Source organism: Megalobrama amblycephala, linkage group LG7, assembly GCF_018812025.1.
Source record: "Megalobrama amblycephala isolate DHTTF-2021 linkage group LG7, ASM1881202v1, whole genome shotgun sequence".
NCBI lineage: Eukaryota > Metazoa > Chordata > Actinopteri > Cypriniformes > Xenocyprididae > Megalobrama > Megalobrama amblycephala.
In genome coordinates, this window is record NC_063050.1 from 21,712,634 (window position 1) to 21,729,004 (window position 16,371).

Sequence of the window (16,371 nt, forward strand, 5' to 3'; positions counted from 1 at the left end):
AGAACAAAAATGTGTTTATTTATATTAGTACAAAGTGAGATCCAGAGAGTTTTAAGTTACATGGAAAAATCTGTTAACATTTCCTAAAAAGCACAGGACCACTAAAGTATGTGATTTGAATTCTGCAGTATTTGGTCTTGGGCACTAAATTCTGGACATTTGTGCGCCAATCATCCAAATTGTAAATGCTACAGAACGAAGTACTCTGGAGCAACTCAAGGCAATAGCATCATGACAATGCTGACTGCATCAAAACAAGAACGCCAGTAGACTGGGAAAAATATAAATATATAAATATGGGTAATGTATATATTACTTGCCAAAAATCTATTCAATCAGAATACACAGTTTTCAGTGGCCTGCCAATAGAAAAAGATGCTTTTCGTTGTGGAATGGTGCAACTAGGACTAGTGGCTAACTGGACCATGCTAACCAGCCAATACTTGAACCCTTGGAGAGATCATATTCATTTCCAGTTAATCTCTTGCTTCTTTTTTTTCTTTACTGTACCTTTTCCACAATAACCCGAGTCCTAAACAGCATAGTAACTGTTTCACCAAACAAGTACTGATGCAGCATGACTGGGTTAATCTGGAACCTCAGGCAAATCATAATCTTCTCAGATGTCTTAAGAGTTCACACAACCTGTCGGACACCTGGATTACCACATATTACGTATGAAGAGCAAAGCCGAAACCACCATAAACACTGAGCAATAACAAAGGCTATAGATATAGAAAGACGGTTCACTCCTATTAGTTATGAATGGGAGGAACTGCAAAGTTCAATATGGCGGAATATGTCCTGTCTTCCAAGTAAGAGAGCCAATCACTGATTGGTAAAGTCATTGCGTCACTGCAGCTCAGAGGTGTAAAGTACTTGAGTAAATGTAATTAGTTACTGTACTTAAGTATCTTTTTGGCTACTTTGTAGTTGTACTGAGTATCAAAGATATTGGCAACTTTTACTCTCTACCTGACTACATTTTTGAGCAAGTAAATGTACTTTTTACTCCACTACATTTGTGATGAGTAATGCAATTACAGATTACATTTTTCATGGCACCTAACTTTTTCTGCAGCAGTTTGTTTCTGATATAAAGAAGTGATATTGCCATCCAAGTGCGTTGAAGGTACTATATCTTTTTGCCTTTACTCCCCCAAAACTTGTCAACAAGGATACTTTACGTGAATGTGAGTGCATTAGCAGGTAGTTGCTGATTGCAGAGGTTTGATTTATTAGATGAGGAAATGACTGCAGCTGGTGATGAGGCTCAAACCAGCACATACAGTACACTTTGACTATTTAATTTTACTTAACATCGTTTTGTTTATCCGCAATATTGACAAGACCGTTTTGACGGATATTGGTTTACTTATGACCACTTGAGCTTAATTGACACTTGAGAGTTTGTAGACATTTAAAAGGTTGTTGTGTCGACCTTGATTTATTGCAATATTGAGGTGATCAGTTTTATTTTGATTTTAGAAAATAAACTTGATTTCTCATCTTACAAATCAATTGTTTCTTATTTTCACTGGCATGTCTCTCAGGACTAGTGCATCTCTGAGCCTACATTCAACATCAGTAAAATACTTAAGTACTGTTAAAATCAGATACTTTAAGACTTTTACTCAAATCTTATTGGAATTGGTTACTTGTAACTTGTAGTGGAGTCATTTTCGATGCAAGGTATCTGTACTTTTACTCAAGCATGGTTTTTAGATACTCTTGACACCTCTGCTGCAGCTGGTGTTAGAGGCTTACCATAGAAACCTGAGACTCGTGCTTAAGACTGCACGTGCGCTCTGGCTCGTCTAGCCTGAAAAATAAAAAGTTTTTTAATGCTATTTGAGCATAAGAAACAACATGGGACAGTTCTTGTCAGATTTTGCTGCTGATTTGAAATATGTTTTTTAATTGTGAGTTCGGCAAGCAGTGTTTGAGATTTCAGGATTCCCCCATTCAAATAGATAGGACTTGGTCTTGGATGCCCGAAATAGCTGCCCGGAGGCGTTGCAAATGTGGCCGCTGAGTGAACAGACTTTCCTTGAAGGACTTTGGCAATAAGTTTGGGAAGGATTTTGACAAAAGTTTAAAAAGGTAGGCTGGTCTTTTTTAGTGGTCTAAAATCACTCAAATCAAAGTCAAAATGCTTGAGGTGGCCAATCAAAACAAAGAAGGAGGGCTTTAGTGTTCACAGAAGCTGAGAATGAAAGGCAGAGCAACACTTTAGTTTTAAAGGTGAAAGAGTTTGAGGTAAGATGTAGCTAAACATTTAATTTGACAACTGTTTTATGACAGAAATGTTAAATAAACCAACAGTAATATCCATTTTTTAAATCAAATTTAGTAAATATAGGCTATTATTCTATTAGGCTATGTGATTCATGTAATTCATAATTGAATGTGATGAGACAAGAAACATTAACAGAGACCTTTTCATCATGGGCATAAGTTTAAAGGGTTAGTTCACCCAAAAATGAAAATAATGTCATGTATTACTCATTCTACACCCGTAAGACCTTCGTTCATCTTCAGAACACAAATTAAGATATTGTTGATGAAATCCGATGGCTCAGTGAGGCCTCTATAGACAGCAATGACATTGAAACTGTCAAGATCCATAAAGGTACTAAAAACAGTTCATGTGAGTTCAGTGGTTCTATCCTAATATTATAAAGCGATAAGAATGCTTTTTGTGCGGCAAAAAAACAAACAAAATTTCAACAATATCTAGTGATGGGCCGATTTCAAAACACTGCTTCATGAAGCTTCTGAGCTTTATGAATCTTTTGTTTCGAATTAGTGATTCAGATCTCCTATCAAACAGCTAAACTGCTGAAATCATGTGACTTTGGCGCTCTGAACCACTGATTCGATTCGTAAAGCTCAGAAGCTTCATGAAGCAGTGTTTTGAAATCGGCCCATCACTAGATATTGTTGAAAAGTCGTTATTTTGTTTTTTTGGCGCACAAAAAGCATTCTCATCGCTTTATAATATTAAGATAGAACCTCTGAACTCACATGAACTGTTTCAAATATGTTTTTAGTACATTAATGGACCTTGAGAATTTGAATGGCTTTGCTCTCAATAGAGGCCTCACTGAGCCATCGGATTTCATCAACAATATCTTAATTTGTGTTCTGAAGATCAACAAAGGTCTTACAGCTGTAGAACCACATGAGGGGGAGTAATTAATGACATTATTTTCATTTTTGGGTGAACTAACCCTTTAAGAGTGAATATGTAAAGAGAGGCCCTGAAGAGGACTGAGATGATGAGGTCACTATTATCTTATCAGGCCTGGATCATTAAAACAAATGTAATGGTTACAATGGTTAAGAAGTTTTGCTCACACAGATTTAGTGACACTGTTAATGACTCGAATTAAGCATGTTAACACATTACAATGCGCGTCAAGCAATAAAGCTCAACGGTAAACACCCGATGAAAATATCTACTTCTTTTAGACAAACGTAAATAATTCATTAATCATGAATTTAAAAGAAAATTAGAAGAAAAAAAACGACGTAGTATCCCACAAACCTTTTTTTTTTTTCTCTTAGCGGTCTATTCATTAAATGCCGACTCAAACAAGTAAACTCTCCTCCCGACCAAAACATGTAATCATGCCCTTAATCATTAGTAGAGCAGACAAGAGCCAGACAATTAATCTCTTCAACTGTCACAAACCAAAATAAAACAACATAACACCTCACCAAGACATTTTTCCCTTCGGTTTGTCAACAAAACGCTGTGACAAAAAAAAAAAGGATATGTGCATGACAGTCTGATACTTGTTTACGCATTCCCATATATAATACAACAAGCTCTTCAGGTCTTTAAAGAAGATAGAAGGCTTAAAAATAGCCATAGCAGTTAGTCAACGTGTGTAATGCAGACTATTATTGGGAACTACAATTATAAAGCCTGTGTCTGGACTCAGCAAACCCTCATGCAAATGCACCACCAGGGGGATGCCAGTTCTTACTATAGGTGTACAATGGATTACCAACACATTATATTTGCTGTTGCAAAGGGGAATTTGGTGAAATGACTGTTTTGATTGTGCAGCGTATGGACATTAAAAGCAAAAGCCTTTGCAATGGGGAATAAAATTCAGAGCACAGTGTTATTTAAACGCAATGTTTATTTTGGTTACTATTAAATTAGGTCATCATCACATTTATTTCCGTGTAAAATTATAAGGGTGTGGATGATTATTTTTTTCCTCATGGCAACTAGCAGATGAGCAGCAGGCAAATCACCGCTGCTGCTTCAGAGATGGGAGCACGAGTGGGATGCGCTGGAATTTCTCCGGTTTTCCCAACCTCTCTATGTCATACCATCCTGATTAACATTTTTAAAATAAATGAATATTGTATACCAATGGATGAGTGCACACATACACACAACCAGCCACCACACACTGTCAGTGATGGAAAATGCATAGAGCAATGCCCACCTGAATTTCGGTCTCATTACTGAAGCTGCTCCGGCGATCTTGCCATTTTAAAGATGATCGGTCACAAAACCGGCAGATTTCGGCAATCCTTTCTTGTACGAAGCCGTTGGACCATTAGGGTAAGTCGGAAAATGAATAGGGCACCATATTGGATATACTGGATGTGGATGCTCATCTAGAGGAAAATATGAGTCGTCAGGGCGAGCTTCCTCAAGGAGAGCTGCGGTCGACGCCTACAAGAGAAAACCCCGCCCAGGTCCCGCCTACTACCTTGACCGTGATTTAATACAAATGCTGATATAAATAATCAAAAGCTGTCTTGTTACAGTAAATATCCGATGAAAACCAATCCATAATGTGAATTTGTTTTGCGTTTAATTCAGGGTCTCGTTCAAAATGGACCACAGTGAAATGTTCTAACGTCAGCGGATCTCATGCGACTGACAAACGTTTAACCAATAGGAGCATAGATTAGACTGGAAGAGCCGTGATTGACAGCTCATCCCACCAATCCTTTATTCTTCTTAACCTCGGCCACAGTGGGCAGCGAGCAGGTGATGTTGCGGTGTTGATTGGTGTAACTGTTCAGTTTTGTCCGGTTTATTATCTTCTGAAGATGAGCCACGTTATTATTTACGATAACTGCTATAATTTCTCATAAATCATATACAAAAAGCAGGGAAAAATAATCAATCTACAAGCTTATTCTTTTATTTTTTACTTCATAAAATGCAGTAAATGTTCTGATCCGCTCTTTTCTCTTTAAGTGAATAGATCTAGTTTAAAAATAATCTACATACAGTGGTTGTACACTATTCTGAAATTACTAGTGACATTTAGCATTTTTCTTTACAAATTGTATTATCAGCGTAACACTTATGCTGAAAAACTGAACAGAAAAATGTTTCAGAATGTCACGTGTCATATATTTTCAGTTGGATAGTTGGCACCACCGGACATTTATAATTTGAGTCATTTATTTCATTATTATACACCATACTTTATATATAAATTATTTCCTGTTTTATTATATTGTTTTATGTTTTATGTAATCTGTTTCCTAATTCGGCAGCCTGTTTATTTTCTGTAATGTCTATTTTAATACTACATCCCTTGTTAAAGGATTAGTTCACTTTCAAATAAAATTTTCACCCCCATGTCATCCAAGATGTTCCTGTCTTTCTTTCTTCAGTCGAAAAGAAATTAAGGTTTTTGATGAAAACATTCCAGGATTTTTCTCCTTATAGTGGACTTCAATGGCCTCAAAATGGTTGAAGGTCAAAATTAAAGTTTCAGTGCAGCTTCAAAGCGTTCTACACAATCCCAGACGAGGAATAAGGGTCTTATCTAGAGAAACCATCACTCATTTTCTAAAAAAAAAAAAAGTTAAAATTTTATACATTTTAACCATAAATGCTCATCTTCAACTAGCTCTCTTCTTCTTCTATATTAGAATTCCAGCAGTGTAGACACTGTTAAGTGTATTACTGCCCTCCACAGGTCAAAGTTTGAACTAATTGTTATATACTTGGACTAGCATATTGTATATGACAATTTAGTTCAAACTTTGACCTGTGGAGGGCAGTAATACACTTAGCAGCATCTACACTGCTGGAATTCAAATAGAGAAGAAGAAGAGAGCTCAAGATGAGCACTTATGGTTAAAACGAAAATAATTATCATTATTATTTTTTTTTAGAAAATGAGCAATGGTTTCTCTAGATAAGACCCTTATTTTCTTATTTCTCTGGGATCGTGTAGAACGCTTTGAAGCTGCACTGAAACTGTCATTTTGACCTTCAACCATTTGGAGACCATTGAAGTCCACTATAAGGACAATAACCCTGAAATGTTTTCATCAGAAACCTTAATTTTTTTTTCGACTGAAGAAAGAAAGACATGAACATCTTGGATGACATGGGGGTGAGTAAATTATAAGGAACATTTAATTTGAAACTGAACTAATCCTGTAACATTGAAAATGTGACAATTATGCCAACAGAGCTTTGTTTACTTTGGCTTTAGTGTTGCATATAAAATAGTTGTTATTGTTATGTTTTATTTTTTCGGGTTTAAAAATTCCAAACCCGTTTAAAGGAGGAAAATAGATTTGTTAACGTGGTCTTTGGATTTTATGTCGCACTATACATAATTGGCCAAAAATAAAAATGCATATACATATAGTGACATCGTGTGGACATTTTAGAGTATGAAGGCTGACGACTGGGTTTTGAATCCGCCCACAACATCGACGCGCATTTACGTTACCCAATCCTTCTTCTCAACTATGATTGACGTTGAATACAGCCAATGGGAGAGCTCGGTTTTTATTTCCGGGAAGCGCTATAAACTTAAGGCCTAACCACACGATTTCTGAGTGCCGACGGTCAGTATCAACGTTGCAAGGTAATTTATGTTTTTGTTTTTGATATATTTACTAATTATGATTTGTAAAACGCAGGATAATTAATGCTATTCGCTTCATGATTTAACCTTATTTTAGAGATACTTTTAGTAACTAAACAGACATCTCGCGTTTCTCTAGCCGTTGCAGCCTGTGAGGCTCAAAGCCAACGCGCGAAAACGACACCGATTTGCGTCCAAACCGCCTTGTATTTCATGGCTTCACTTATATCAAAAGACTTCATAGTCATGGATATTCTACACACTTTTGGGAAAATGCGGATTGTGTCGCTGGTTTAGATCAGAAGATCGGTTTAGATGGGACAGTGAATGGCGGATCTATTGTCTACCCGCTGAGCGGCTAAATCGGAGCAGGTTTTACACGTATAGCAACTTGAATCATGGTTAATAGTTTCAGCTTTAACCTAATGTAGGTACAACAGATGAAAAGGGAACGATATAAGTGATAATTTAAAGAGAAGGGGAGTTGAATAATGCCATATAATATCTATACATTAGTTTAGGCTTTTTCAAAACTGAGCAGCATTTTTTCTTCTTCGTGTAAGTATTGATCTGTACCGTTGCATAGATGGAAACTCAGTGACAATTCACCTTTTTGAGATCAAAATAGGTCACTTATGGGATTTGCATAGATCCAGTGAGAAAGTGTTTTTATGGGATGGGGGGATGGGATGGGATGGGGGTCTTATAAGGGTACTTGTGAGCTTACAAGGGTAAATAATGAACTGCTTGTTTCAGTAAGTACTGTACAGTGTTTCCTTTACTATTTGTTTTAAAAATTGTCTATAAAGGGTAATATTTTATGTATTTGAAGATGAGATGTGGGAATGGAGAAGAGAGAGGGAAAACAGTTTCCAATTTAGCTTAGTTTTACTGTCTAATCAGCCAGTTTTGTCTTAAATAGCCTCCATAGCACTTCATATTTTATAACCTGAGATTTTGACCAAATGTTGATTTTGTTAAAATTTTGCTACATTGTTTTTTTTTGTTGTTGTTGTTGTTGTTTTTTTCTTTGAAAAATTTTACATTTGGACATATAATGTAATTTTTTAAAAAAATCCCTCAAAATAACTACAAATGAGCACGTAAAGCAAATATCTTTAAAAAACATCCATTCGGATCGTGCTCACCTTTTATCCCCTTACCTGTTTGCATCCTTGCATTGGCATAGCTGTGTTATTTATATCTGTATTTTCCCTCTTGTTGCTCCCAAAGTTACCATGGCCGAAAACGATGTTGATAATGAGCTGTTGGACTACGAGGAAGACGAGGAGCCGCAGACCGCCGTGGACAGTGCAGTCCCAGCCGGCAAGAAGGAGGTGAAAGGCTCCTACGTCTCCATACACAGCTCCGGCTTCCGCGATTTCCTCCTGAAACCAGAGCTGCTCCGAGCGATCGTCGACTGTGGCTTTGAACATCCTTCAGAGGGTGAGGATTTGTGTATGAGTTTAAAGGATTAGTTCACTTCAGAATTAAAATTTGCTGATAATTTATTCACCCCCATGTCATCCAAGATGTTTGTCTTTTTCTTCAGTTAAAAAGAAATTAACATTCCAGGATTTTTGTCCATATAGTGGACTTCATTGGGGTACCAATGGGTTGAAGGTCCAAATTACAGTTTCATTGCAGCTTCAAAGGGCTCGACACGATCCCAGACAAGGAATAAGGGTCTTAATCTAGTGAAATGATCAGTCATTTTCAAAAAATAAAATAAAAATTGATATACTTTTTAACCACAAATGCTCGTCTTGCACTAGCTCTGCGATGCGCCATTGTGCAAGAAAATGACTGATTGTTTCACTAGGCAAGACCCTTATTCTTCGGCTGGGATCGTGGAGAGCCCTTTGAAGCTGCAGGAAACGGCAATTTGTACCTTCAACCCAGTGAAGTCCACTATATGGAGAAAAATCAGGGAATGTTTTCCTCAAGCTTAATTTCTTTTCGACTGAAGAAAGACAGACATAAACATCTTGGATGACATGGGGGGTGAGTAAGTTATCAGGAAATTTAATTCTGAAGCAAACTAATCCTTTAATGATTTTTATAGTACACTGCCATATATGTGCAAAAAGATAACTAGAATTAGTAGATCCAACATATGAGCAGTTGTATAGATTTATTTGAAGTGGCTTTGTGAGTATGAATAGCCACCATAATGTATTAAATCAGAACATCAAAGTACCATCCACCAAATTACCACCAATGCTCTTTGGGGTTTCAGTTAGTATTCATAGTTTACATGACGTCACAACTTTATAGGAATGCCCACCTGGAGGGCAAAACAAGGCTTTTCTCCATTGCCCGCCAGTCATTTTTACCAGGTTTGTGCTAGGCACTAATATAGTAAAACAGTGAAAAAGACCAAATTCTCTGTACACCTTTATTCATGATGATGCAATCTATGTACAGACAAGCAAATGAACCTACAATATAAACACAACATGCAGTTTCTCGATTAGTGGTTTTCCAAAGAGAACCATTGTAAAGAAAATTCTTAAACATTTAGCGTGCCACTTTCATATTCTGGGCTCATCTGCTCGCCTGTATTTAGTATGCATCTTCAATAAGGTTTATACTGAATTAGATCTTTTAATAACTGTTTTAGTACAGTAAGGCACTAAGTGTTTGTTTTTTGTTGTTTTTTTCCCCCCACATTATGGCCTGGTTTCACAGACAGGGCTTAGACTAAGCCAAGATTAGGTCTTAGTTCAATTAGGGTATTTAAGTGGCTTTTTTAAAATGTACCCTGGAAAAATAACATTACTGGTGTGCATCTTGAGACAAAACAATAACACTGACACAATTAAAGAGATGCCAGCTAAGTTGATGTCAGAAAGTTGATTTCAGTTGAAACAGCTCAAACATGCATTTTAGTCTAGGACTAGCTTGATCTTTGTTTGTGAAACCGGGGGTAAGTAACGTCCAGCTGTTTTTAGTGATTGAAATACTGCAGCAGGAGCTGTATATGGATCACAAGTGCCCAAATCTTGAATTTAGTCTTCCCTGAATAAATTAAATGTGTATTAATCCTTACAATTAAAGCAACTAAGTTATTCGTTCAAGAGCATGGGTGATCTTCTCGTCTTTTGTTGTTTGTTTAACATTGACACAGACAGCAGTAGGTTCATTAGGTTTTTTGCTGTCACTTTAAGACCGAATGGACTGGTCTAGTATACTGTTACAAATGCGTTTTCTTAACTGTTTGTTCACTTAAGACAACCAACTGTTTATGTGAATTCTTGCCAACATGGTAATTTTGGACATGCATGTGCCTGAATTTGTCAATTTAAGTGCAATTTGCCATGAGGAATTGAATTTGGTACTTGCGAGCTGTTTGTGAGGCGGCTTTATGTGCACGCTTTGAGTGTGCATGAGCTTACTGTCTCTCAAAGAGCGCATGAGTGTTTAATGCTTTGTTTAAATTGGCAAGACTTAAAAAGATGTGCAAATTATAAACTTTAGTGACAATGCGACACTGTCCCAACTGCAAGTGACATTTTTAGAGTATTCTTGTTCAGTTCATACAAAATGGTACTGAACTGACTCCTACTTTTAAAAATCTTTGTTCATGTTTTTTTTTTTTTTTTTTTTTTTTTAATATATTCTTTCCTCAGTCCAGCATGAGTGCATTCCACAAGCCATCCTTGGCATGGACATCCTGTGCCAGGCGAAGTCTGGTATGGGAAAAACTGCCGTATTTGTGCTTGCCACACTCCAACAGATCGAGCCAGTGGATGGGCAGGTGTGTATTAATTGCACTAAATCTTACAAACTCAAAAACATGTTATGGATTATCTAACAATTTATGTAACCAAACAGATAAATTGTCAAGGAATGTTGGGGCACATTGTCATGAACTTTGCTAGTTTGCTTAACTTTGGAAGATTGTCCGGACTAACATTTGTTGCAATAAGTGATTTATTTCTTTTATTATCTCAAAGTGTTTAGGTTTAGCATTAAATCTTCTCACTTGCAAAGATAACCTGCAGTAGATTATAACTCTTCATCTGGGTCCATGCAGTGTTTTCCATACTGTTGCAGACTGTTATCTTGCATAGAGACTAGCTCTTGTGGTAGTTGTGAATGGTGAAGCCAGCTACAAGTTTTTTTTTTTGTTTTTTGTTTTTCCTACCCTCTGCCATTTTATCATTGTCTGTTCTGCAGGTTTCTGTGTTGGTTATGTGCCACACACGTGAACTGGCCTTCCAGATCAGTAAAGAGTACGAGCGCTTCTCAAAGTACATGTCCAACGTTAAGTGTGCCGTCTTCTTCGGTGGCTTGTCCATAAAGAAGGATGAGGACGTATTGAAGAAGAGCTGTCCTCATATTGTGGTGGGAACACCAGGGAGGATCCTTGCCCTCATTCGCAACAAGACCTTGAACCTCAAAAATGTCAAACACTTTGTATTGGATGAATGCGACAAGATGCTGGAGCAGCTGGGTGCGTTTCTTTCTTCTTTTGTTTGTATTGTATGGGCTGCTATATGGAATTGGACATTTTCTCGTTCACCAGAGGTCTAACTGTGTGTGATTGTGTTTTAGATATGAGACGGGATGTCCAGGATATCTTCAGACTGACGCCTCACGAGAAGCAGTGCATGATGTTCAGTGCCACATTAAGTAAAGAGATCAGACCGGTCTGTCGCAAATTCATGCAAGACGTGAGTCATCTTTTTCTTTTCTCCTTATGAATACATTTAATTTGCAATTTTAATTAGGGTTGTGCAGTTTTGTATGCATGCACCCACACTCCTCAAACTCCTATCAGATACGGTTTGATACAATGATCCAAGGTGTTCTTCTCTTCTTGCAGCCAATGGAGGTGTTTGTTGATGATGAGACTAAGCTTACACTCCATGGTCTTCAGCAGTACTATGTCAAACTGAAAGACAGCGAGAAGAACCGCAAACTGTTTGACCTACTTGACGTTCTTGAGTTCAACCAGGTGACTCTCATTTCATCATGTTTTTACAGTCATTGGCTTTGAAAGTGGGCCCTTGTCAACTCAAATGGTTTGTATGTATTATAGGTGGTGATATTTGTCAAGTCCGTTCCACGCTGTGTGGCTCTTTCTCAGCTGCTGGTGGAACAGAATTTCCCTGCCATTGCGATCCACAGGGGAATGGCTCAGGAAGAAAGGTGAGGCACTTGTTTTTCCCATGATATTGCAGTGGTTAGGTAAAAATGCAAATGCTGAAATCATTTCTCATTCTCTTTCCTGCAGATTGTCCCGGTATCAACAGTTTAAAGATTTTCAACGGCGGATCCTGGTGGCTACTAATCTGTTTGGTCGTGGGATGGATATTGAGCGTGTTAATATAGTTTTCAACTATGACATGCCTGAGGACTCGGACACATACCTACACAGGGTATTTATGCATCATGCGCTGTGGCATTCTACTTTTCAGCAAATCTAGAGGTGTGATGAGACGGGTTCGCTCACGAGACGAGACACGAGATTGAGTTCACGAGAGCGAGGCGAAATTAGATTTTTACATACTATTTTTAAGAAATCCTCAAAGATGAAATGCATGACTAGAAAAATAATCTGCAGGTGCATTTGAAATGTTTAGCTAAGCATCTTGTAATGAATGCCATTTCAGTTCTACTTTCTGACTATGAATTATCATGTGCAGTAAAAGACAACAATACTCAAGCACTGTAAAAGGTTTTGCCACAAACTCGACTGACTGACTTCTCTCCTTTTATGATTTCAGTCTTTTCAGACCTTTCTATACATGGATTATGAGCTTCTACAACTTTTGACCTCCTAACTGAACTCGTTTCCACAAACTGATCATAGAAATAAAACAGTATAAATGAAAATGTTAACACTTTTTACAATAAGGTCTCATTTATTAATTATGTCATTCTCCTCACTTTTAGGTTGCTCGTGCTGGTAGGTTTGGCACAAAAGGACTGGCCATCACCTTTGTATCAGATGAGACGGATGCAAAGACCCTGAATGATGTGCAGGACCGTTTTGAAGTCAACGTAGCAGAGTTGCCTGAGGAAATCGACATCTCAACCTACAGTAAGAAATCAGCACATTTATGTTGATCACTTTTTAAGATGGGGATGGCCTGATAATACTTTTTCATGTCTGATACAGCAACCTCGAGTATCTGCTAAGCCAAAACTTTTTTTTTTGAACAATTGAGATCTATACCGAATTAACTTGTGAACTATACACTACTTCATTTTAGAGATTACAGGGAAAAAAAATTAGGCTAAAATGTTTATGTATAACAGTAATTCTAGTCAATTTTGTAAAATCTAAATAAAAGTGTAGGTTTGAGTGTGAGTGAACTTCTTACTGCTACATCTGGTAAAATCTTAAATTTAAGTACTGTGCGTTACAAGAGTTAAATAATACATTCGTGGTTGTACTACATGAATATATACACACTACAGCAGGGCTCTATATTATATAATTCCCCTACCTACCTAATAAATATATTGCAATATAAATGGCTATAACATGGTATACAATATAAATATTCCACATTTCCACAATCCATGGTAAATTACTACAGTTCATTCATGGTAAATGTTTGTAAGGGTGGTGATTTTTGGGATTTAAAATTCTTCTAACTTCATTCATGGCACAACGTTTCTCCTGTTTTCCTGCTGGGAATGTTGAGGCTGTTTCATCCGATTTAAAACTAGTTAAATCGAGTGATTTGTGGTTTGTGACTGAGAGGTGTGTGTCGAATTGAAACGCTTCTAACTGGATGTCGCAATGCTGTTTAATAATGGTGTCCGGGACCGGAAATAAACGCAGCTCCTTTAAGCTTTCGTTCCGTCATCCACTGGGCCTTGCTGCGTATTTCAAAGTAAACTAGTGAAATGCTTAAACGGTGTTATTTGTTGTTACTGACCGAGAAACAACTTTGGATGATTCAGTGACAGAGCGGTCCGAACAAATTCAAATCATTTCAGAAGATTGTTAAAGAAACACTGTAGTGCAGAGCTCTTCAACTGGCGGCTCGCGGGCCAAATCTGGCCCGTCAGTTGAAGAGCCGTGCACTACAGCGTTTCTTTGGAATGTACTGCACAGATTTTTTTTTTTTTAAGACCACAAACATGATCAATATGATAGAACAAATAAATTTGCTAAATATGTTTCTATTACGCAAAACTTTCATAATATGAAAGGCTCCAATGCATAGCAACACAAAAGTATTTTTGCGTATTTCCAGGCACAGAATGTTGTGCTTTAAAGCAATATGGAGTCAATGGCAAGCCTAGCTCTGCAAGTAATGAAAAGTTTATAGTAGAGGACAAAGACGAAATATTGTTTTATTCAATCCGACCAAACAACCTCTGTATTGGATGGATATATGGAGTATTGAATCAGCTCATCCCTAGTTTAAGAAGTCTCAAGTTTTGTTAGTTTGAAATTTGCTGTCTTCGACATAAAGCTTATTTTCACCAGGTGTTTGTGTATATAACTGTTTGCATCCTAATTAACATTGATTGATTAATTGTCAATAATTTAATCGATAACCTGACAGTTTAAGCAAGGTCATCATTAGAGTGTCTAGTTTTAAGGTGTGTGCGGCTCATGCGCAAAACACATGCAGCAGACACAAGGAAAAATTGAGCGAGTGCGCCGTAGTTACGTATTCTAAGTATATTAATGTCTTCAAGCCATACAATGGATTCGTAACCAAGGGTCCAAAAAAAAAAAAAAGTAGTAATATCCTGATTGATAATCTTCCAGCGCTGTTTCAGCTGTGTGCTCCCTTTCTATGGCGCATGGAAAAATCAAGACTTGTCAATCTGAGCAATCAAACCAATCCAAGCACGCTCCAGCTGTAAAATAGTGGCCGATTGGTCTCTACACATCGTCCTTATGCTAATCCTGGCTTAATCTAAGACCTGTCTGTAAAACTTATGGTTTACTAATGTTTTGAAGTGGCATTGTGTATATGGTTTACACGTGTCAGTGTCGCTTTTTCATATGAATACTTCATATAGTTTGGTCTCTAACTGAAACAGTTATACTTGTAATCTGCTAGTTGAGACCTTTTCAACAATATGACAAGTTAACATTTTTCCTTTTTTTTTTTTTTTTTTTTTTTTTTTTTTTTCTTCCTTTCACGCTATGAAAATAGAGCACTTCTAATGTCAGCAAATTTAAAAGCACTTGTTAAGTGATGGTCATATTCCCTATATTCACTGTAAAGCCAAGCTTCTAAGCTTTAAAATGACATCTATTTTGTGTTGAAGCAAGTGGTTGTGAAATAGCATAACTTAGAAGTGCCCCCGTTTCGGATTTAAGAGTTTAGCGATTAATCAATTAATTGATCGTAAATTTAAACAACGATCAATTATGGGAATTTATGTAAATTGACATCCCTACTCCTAACGCTTCTCTCTCTCTTTCCCTCTCTCTCTAGTCGAGCAGTCCAGATGAGCTAGATGTGTGCTGAAGTGATGGTTGTCCAGCTCTCCGTATCTGTGTCTCAGTGTAGTTTCTGTGACAGCGGAAGAGCGAACCGCCCCACTTTTATTTTCATATGATCATGCCCTAAAAGCCTCTTTTTCCATTTGTGTACTTTATTTTATTGTTCCAGGGGATTGGTGGGGAGTCCTTTTTTACTTTTGTTAATTGTGGTTGTTTGATTTGAGAATTAAAAACATTTTATACTACATAATTTGTTCGTGTGATATTTGAAATCTATTTATTAAGTCAATTGTCATTCTTTAATGCTTTCTTCCATTCCAGTTACAGACTGCTACAAAGAACAACTTCAACATAAACAAAATATATGATTGGGTCAGTTATAAATGGATTTAAATTCTGCAAATCCAAAATTGTATGTATGCATTTCTGCCTTCTACGATCTTGGATCCAGAACTTTTCATGGAGGGAGAACCTATAAGTGTCGCAAAAGAAACCAAGTTTTTAGGACTTACAATGGACAACAAACTTTCTTTTATTCCACACATAAAATTAAGAAATGTCTCAAGAAAATGAACATCATAAAGGTACTGGCCAAAACAAAATGGGGTGCAGACTGTACTACACTTCTACGTCTCTATAGAATATTGATCCGATCCCAAATGGATTATGGGAGTACAGTTTATTGGTCAACCAGAAAATCTTACATCAAAATGCTGGATACTGTACACCACTTAGAATTACGTCTCTCGTTAGGAGCATTCAGGACTTCACCTATTCAAAGTCTGTATACTGAAGCAAAGGAACCATCTCTTGATGGAAGACGCTTGAAACTTGCTCTTCAGTATGCATTTAAGCTGAAAGCAAACAAGTGCAATCCAGTTTACTCTTCAGTTTTTCACCCTCTGTGTCCAGATTTGTATGAGGCCAGACCCAAGTATATTAGTCCTTTTGGTATTGGTATAAAATCCTACTTGTAGAACATGGACATAAATCGGAATAGTTATTACCCAGCTATTGTATTGTAATAACCATAATAAGTACATAGTATGTACCTGGGGAACAGGA

At 37.2% G+C, this 16,371-nt stretch overlaps 2 protein-coding genes across 7 annotated transcripts in view; one reads left to right on the plus strand and one right to left on the minus strand.

The window, feature by feature from the left end:
* The window catches only part of evi5l (ecotropic viral integration site 5 like), a 62,209-nt gene extending 57,343 nt beyond the window's left edge, over positions 1 to 4,866 (minus strand). For 2 of the 5 annotated variants that reach the window (XM_048196537.1, XM_048196539.1), the window contains exon 1: positions 4,470 to 4,865. The gene's annotated coding sequence lies outside the window, so the exon portion shown is untranslated. Of the gene's footprint in view, positions 1 to 4,469 lie in introns of all 5 variants that reach the window. The other 3 variants (XM_048196540.1, XM_048196538.1, XM_048196536.1) reach the window with 3 other exon arrangements.
* A 1,851-nt stretch (positions 4,867 to 6,717) lies between these two features.
* On the plus strand, positions 6,718 to 15,551 carry ddx39aa (DEAD (Asp-Glu-Ala-Asp) box polypeptide 39Aa). 2 transcript variants are annotated; one of them, XM_048196565.1, is made up of 10 exons: positions 6,718 to 6,875; positions 8,109 to 8,321; positions 10,508 to 10,635; positions 11,058 to 11,334; positions 11,436 to 11,554; positions 11,707 to 11,838; positions 11,923 to 12,032; positions 12,118 to 12,262; positions 12,780 to 12,927; positions 15,299 to 15,551. In XM_048196565.1, exons 2-10 carry the CDS (start codon positions 8,114 to 8,116, stop codon positions 15,313 to 15,315), a joined length of 1,284 nt encoding a protein of 427 aa, XP_048052522.1. In that variant the 5' UTR covers positions 6,718 to 6,875; positions 8,109 to 8,113; the 3' UTR covers positions 15,316 to 15,551. The 2 variants fall into 2 exon arrangements, with proteins under 2 accessions (XP_048052522.1, XP_048052523.1); XM_048196566.1 differs by having other exon boundaries at positions 6,831 to 6,855.
* The last annotated feature ends 820 nt before the right edge of the window (positions 15,552 to 16,371 follow it).

Coding starts and splice junctions, on each gene's coding strand:
- ddx39aa (XM_048196565.1), top strand. CDS start 8,114: ATGGCCGAAAACGATGTTGATAATGAGCTGTTGGACTACGAGGAAGAC. Junction 12,033..12,117: donor GGAATGGCTCAGGAAGAAAG/GTGAGGCACTTG, acceptor TCTTTCCTGCAG/ATTGTCCCGGTATCAACAGT. Junction 12,263..12,779: donor CGGACACATACCTACACAGG/GTATTTATGCAT, acceptor CCTCACTTTTAG/GTTGCTCGTGCTGGTAGGTT.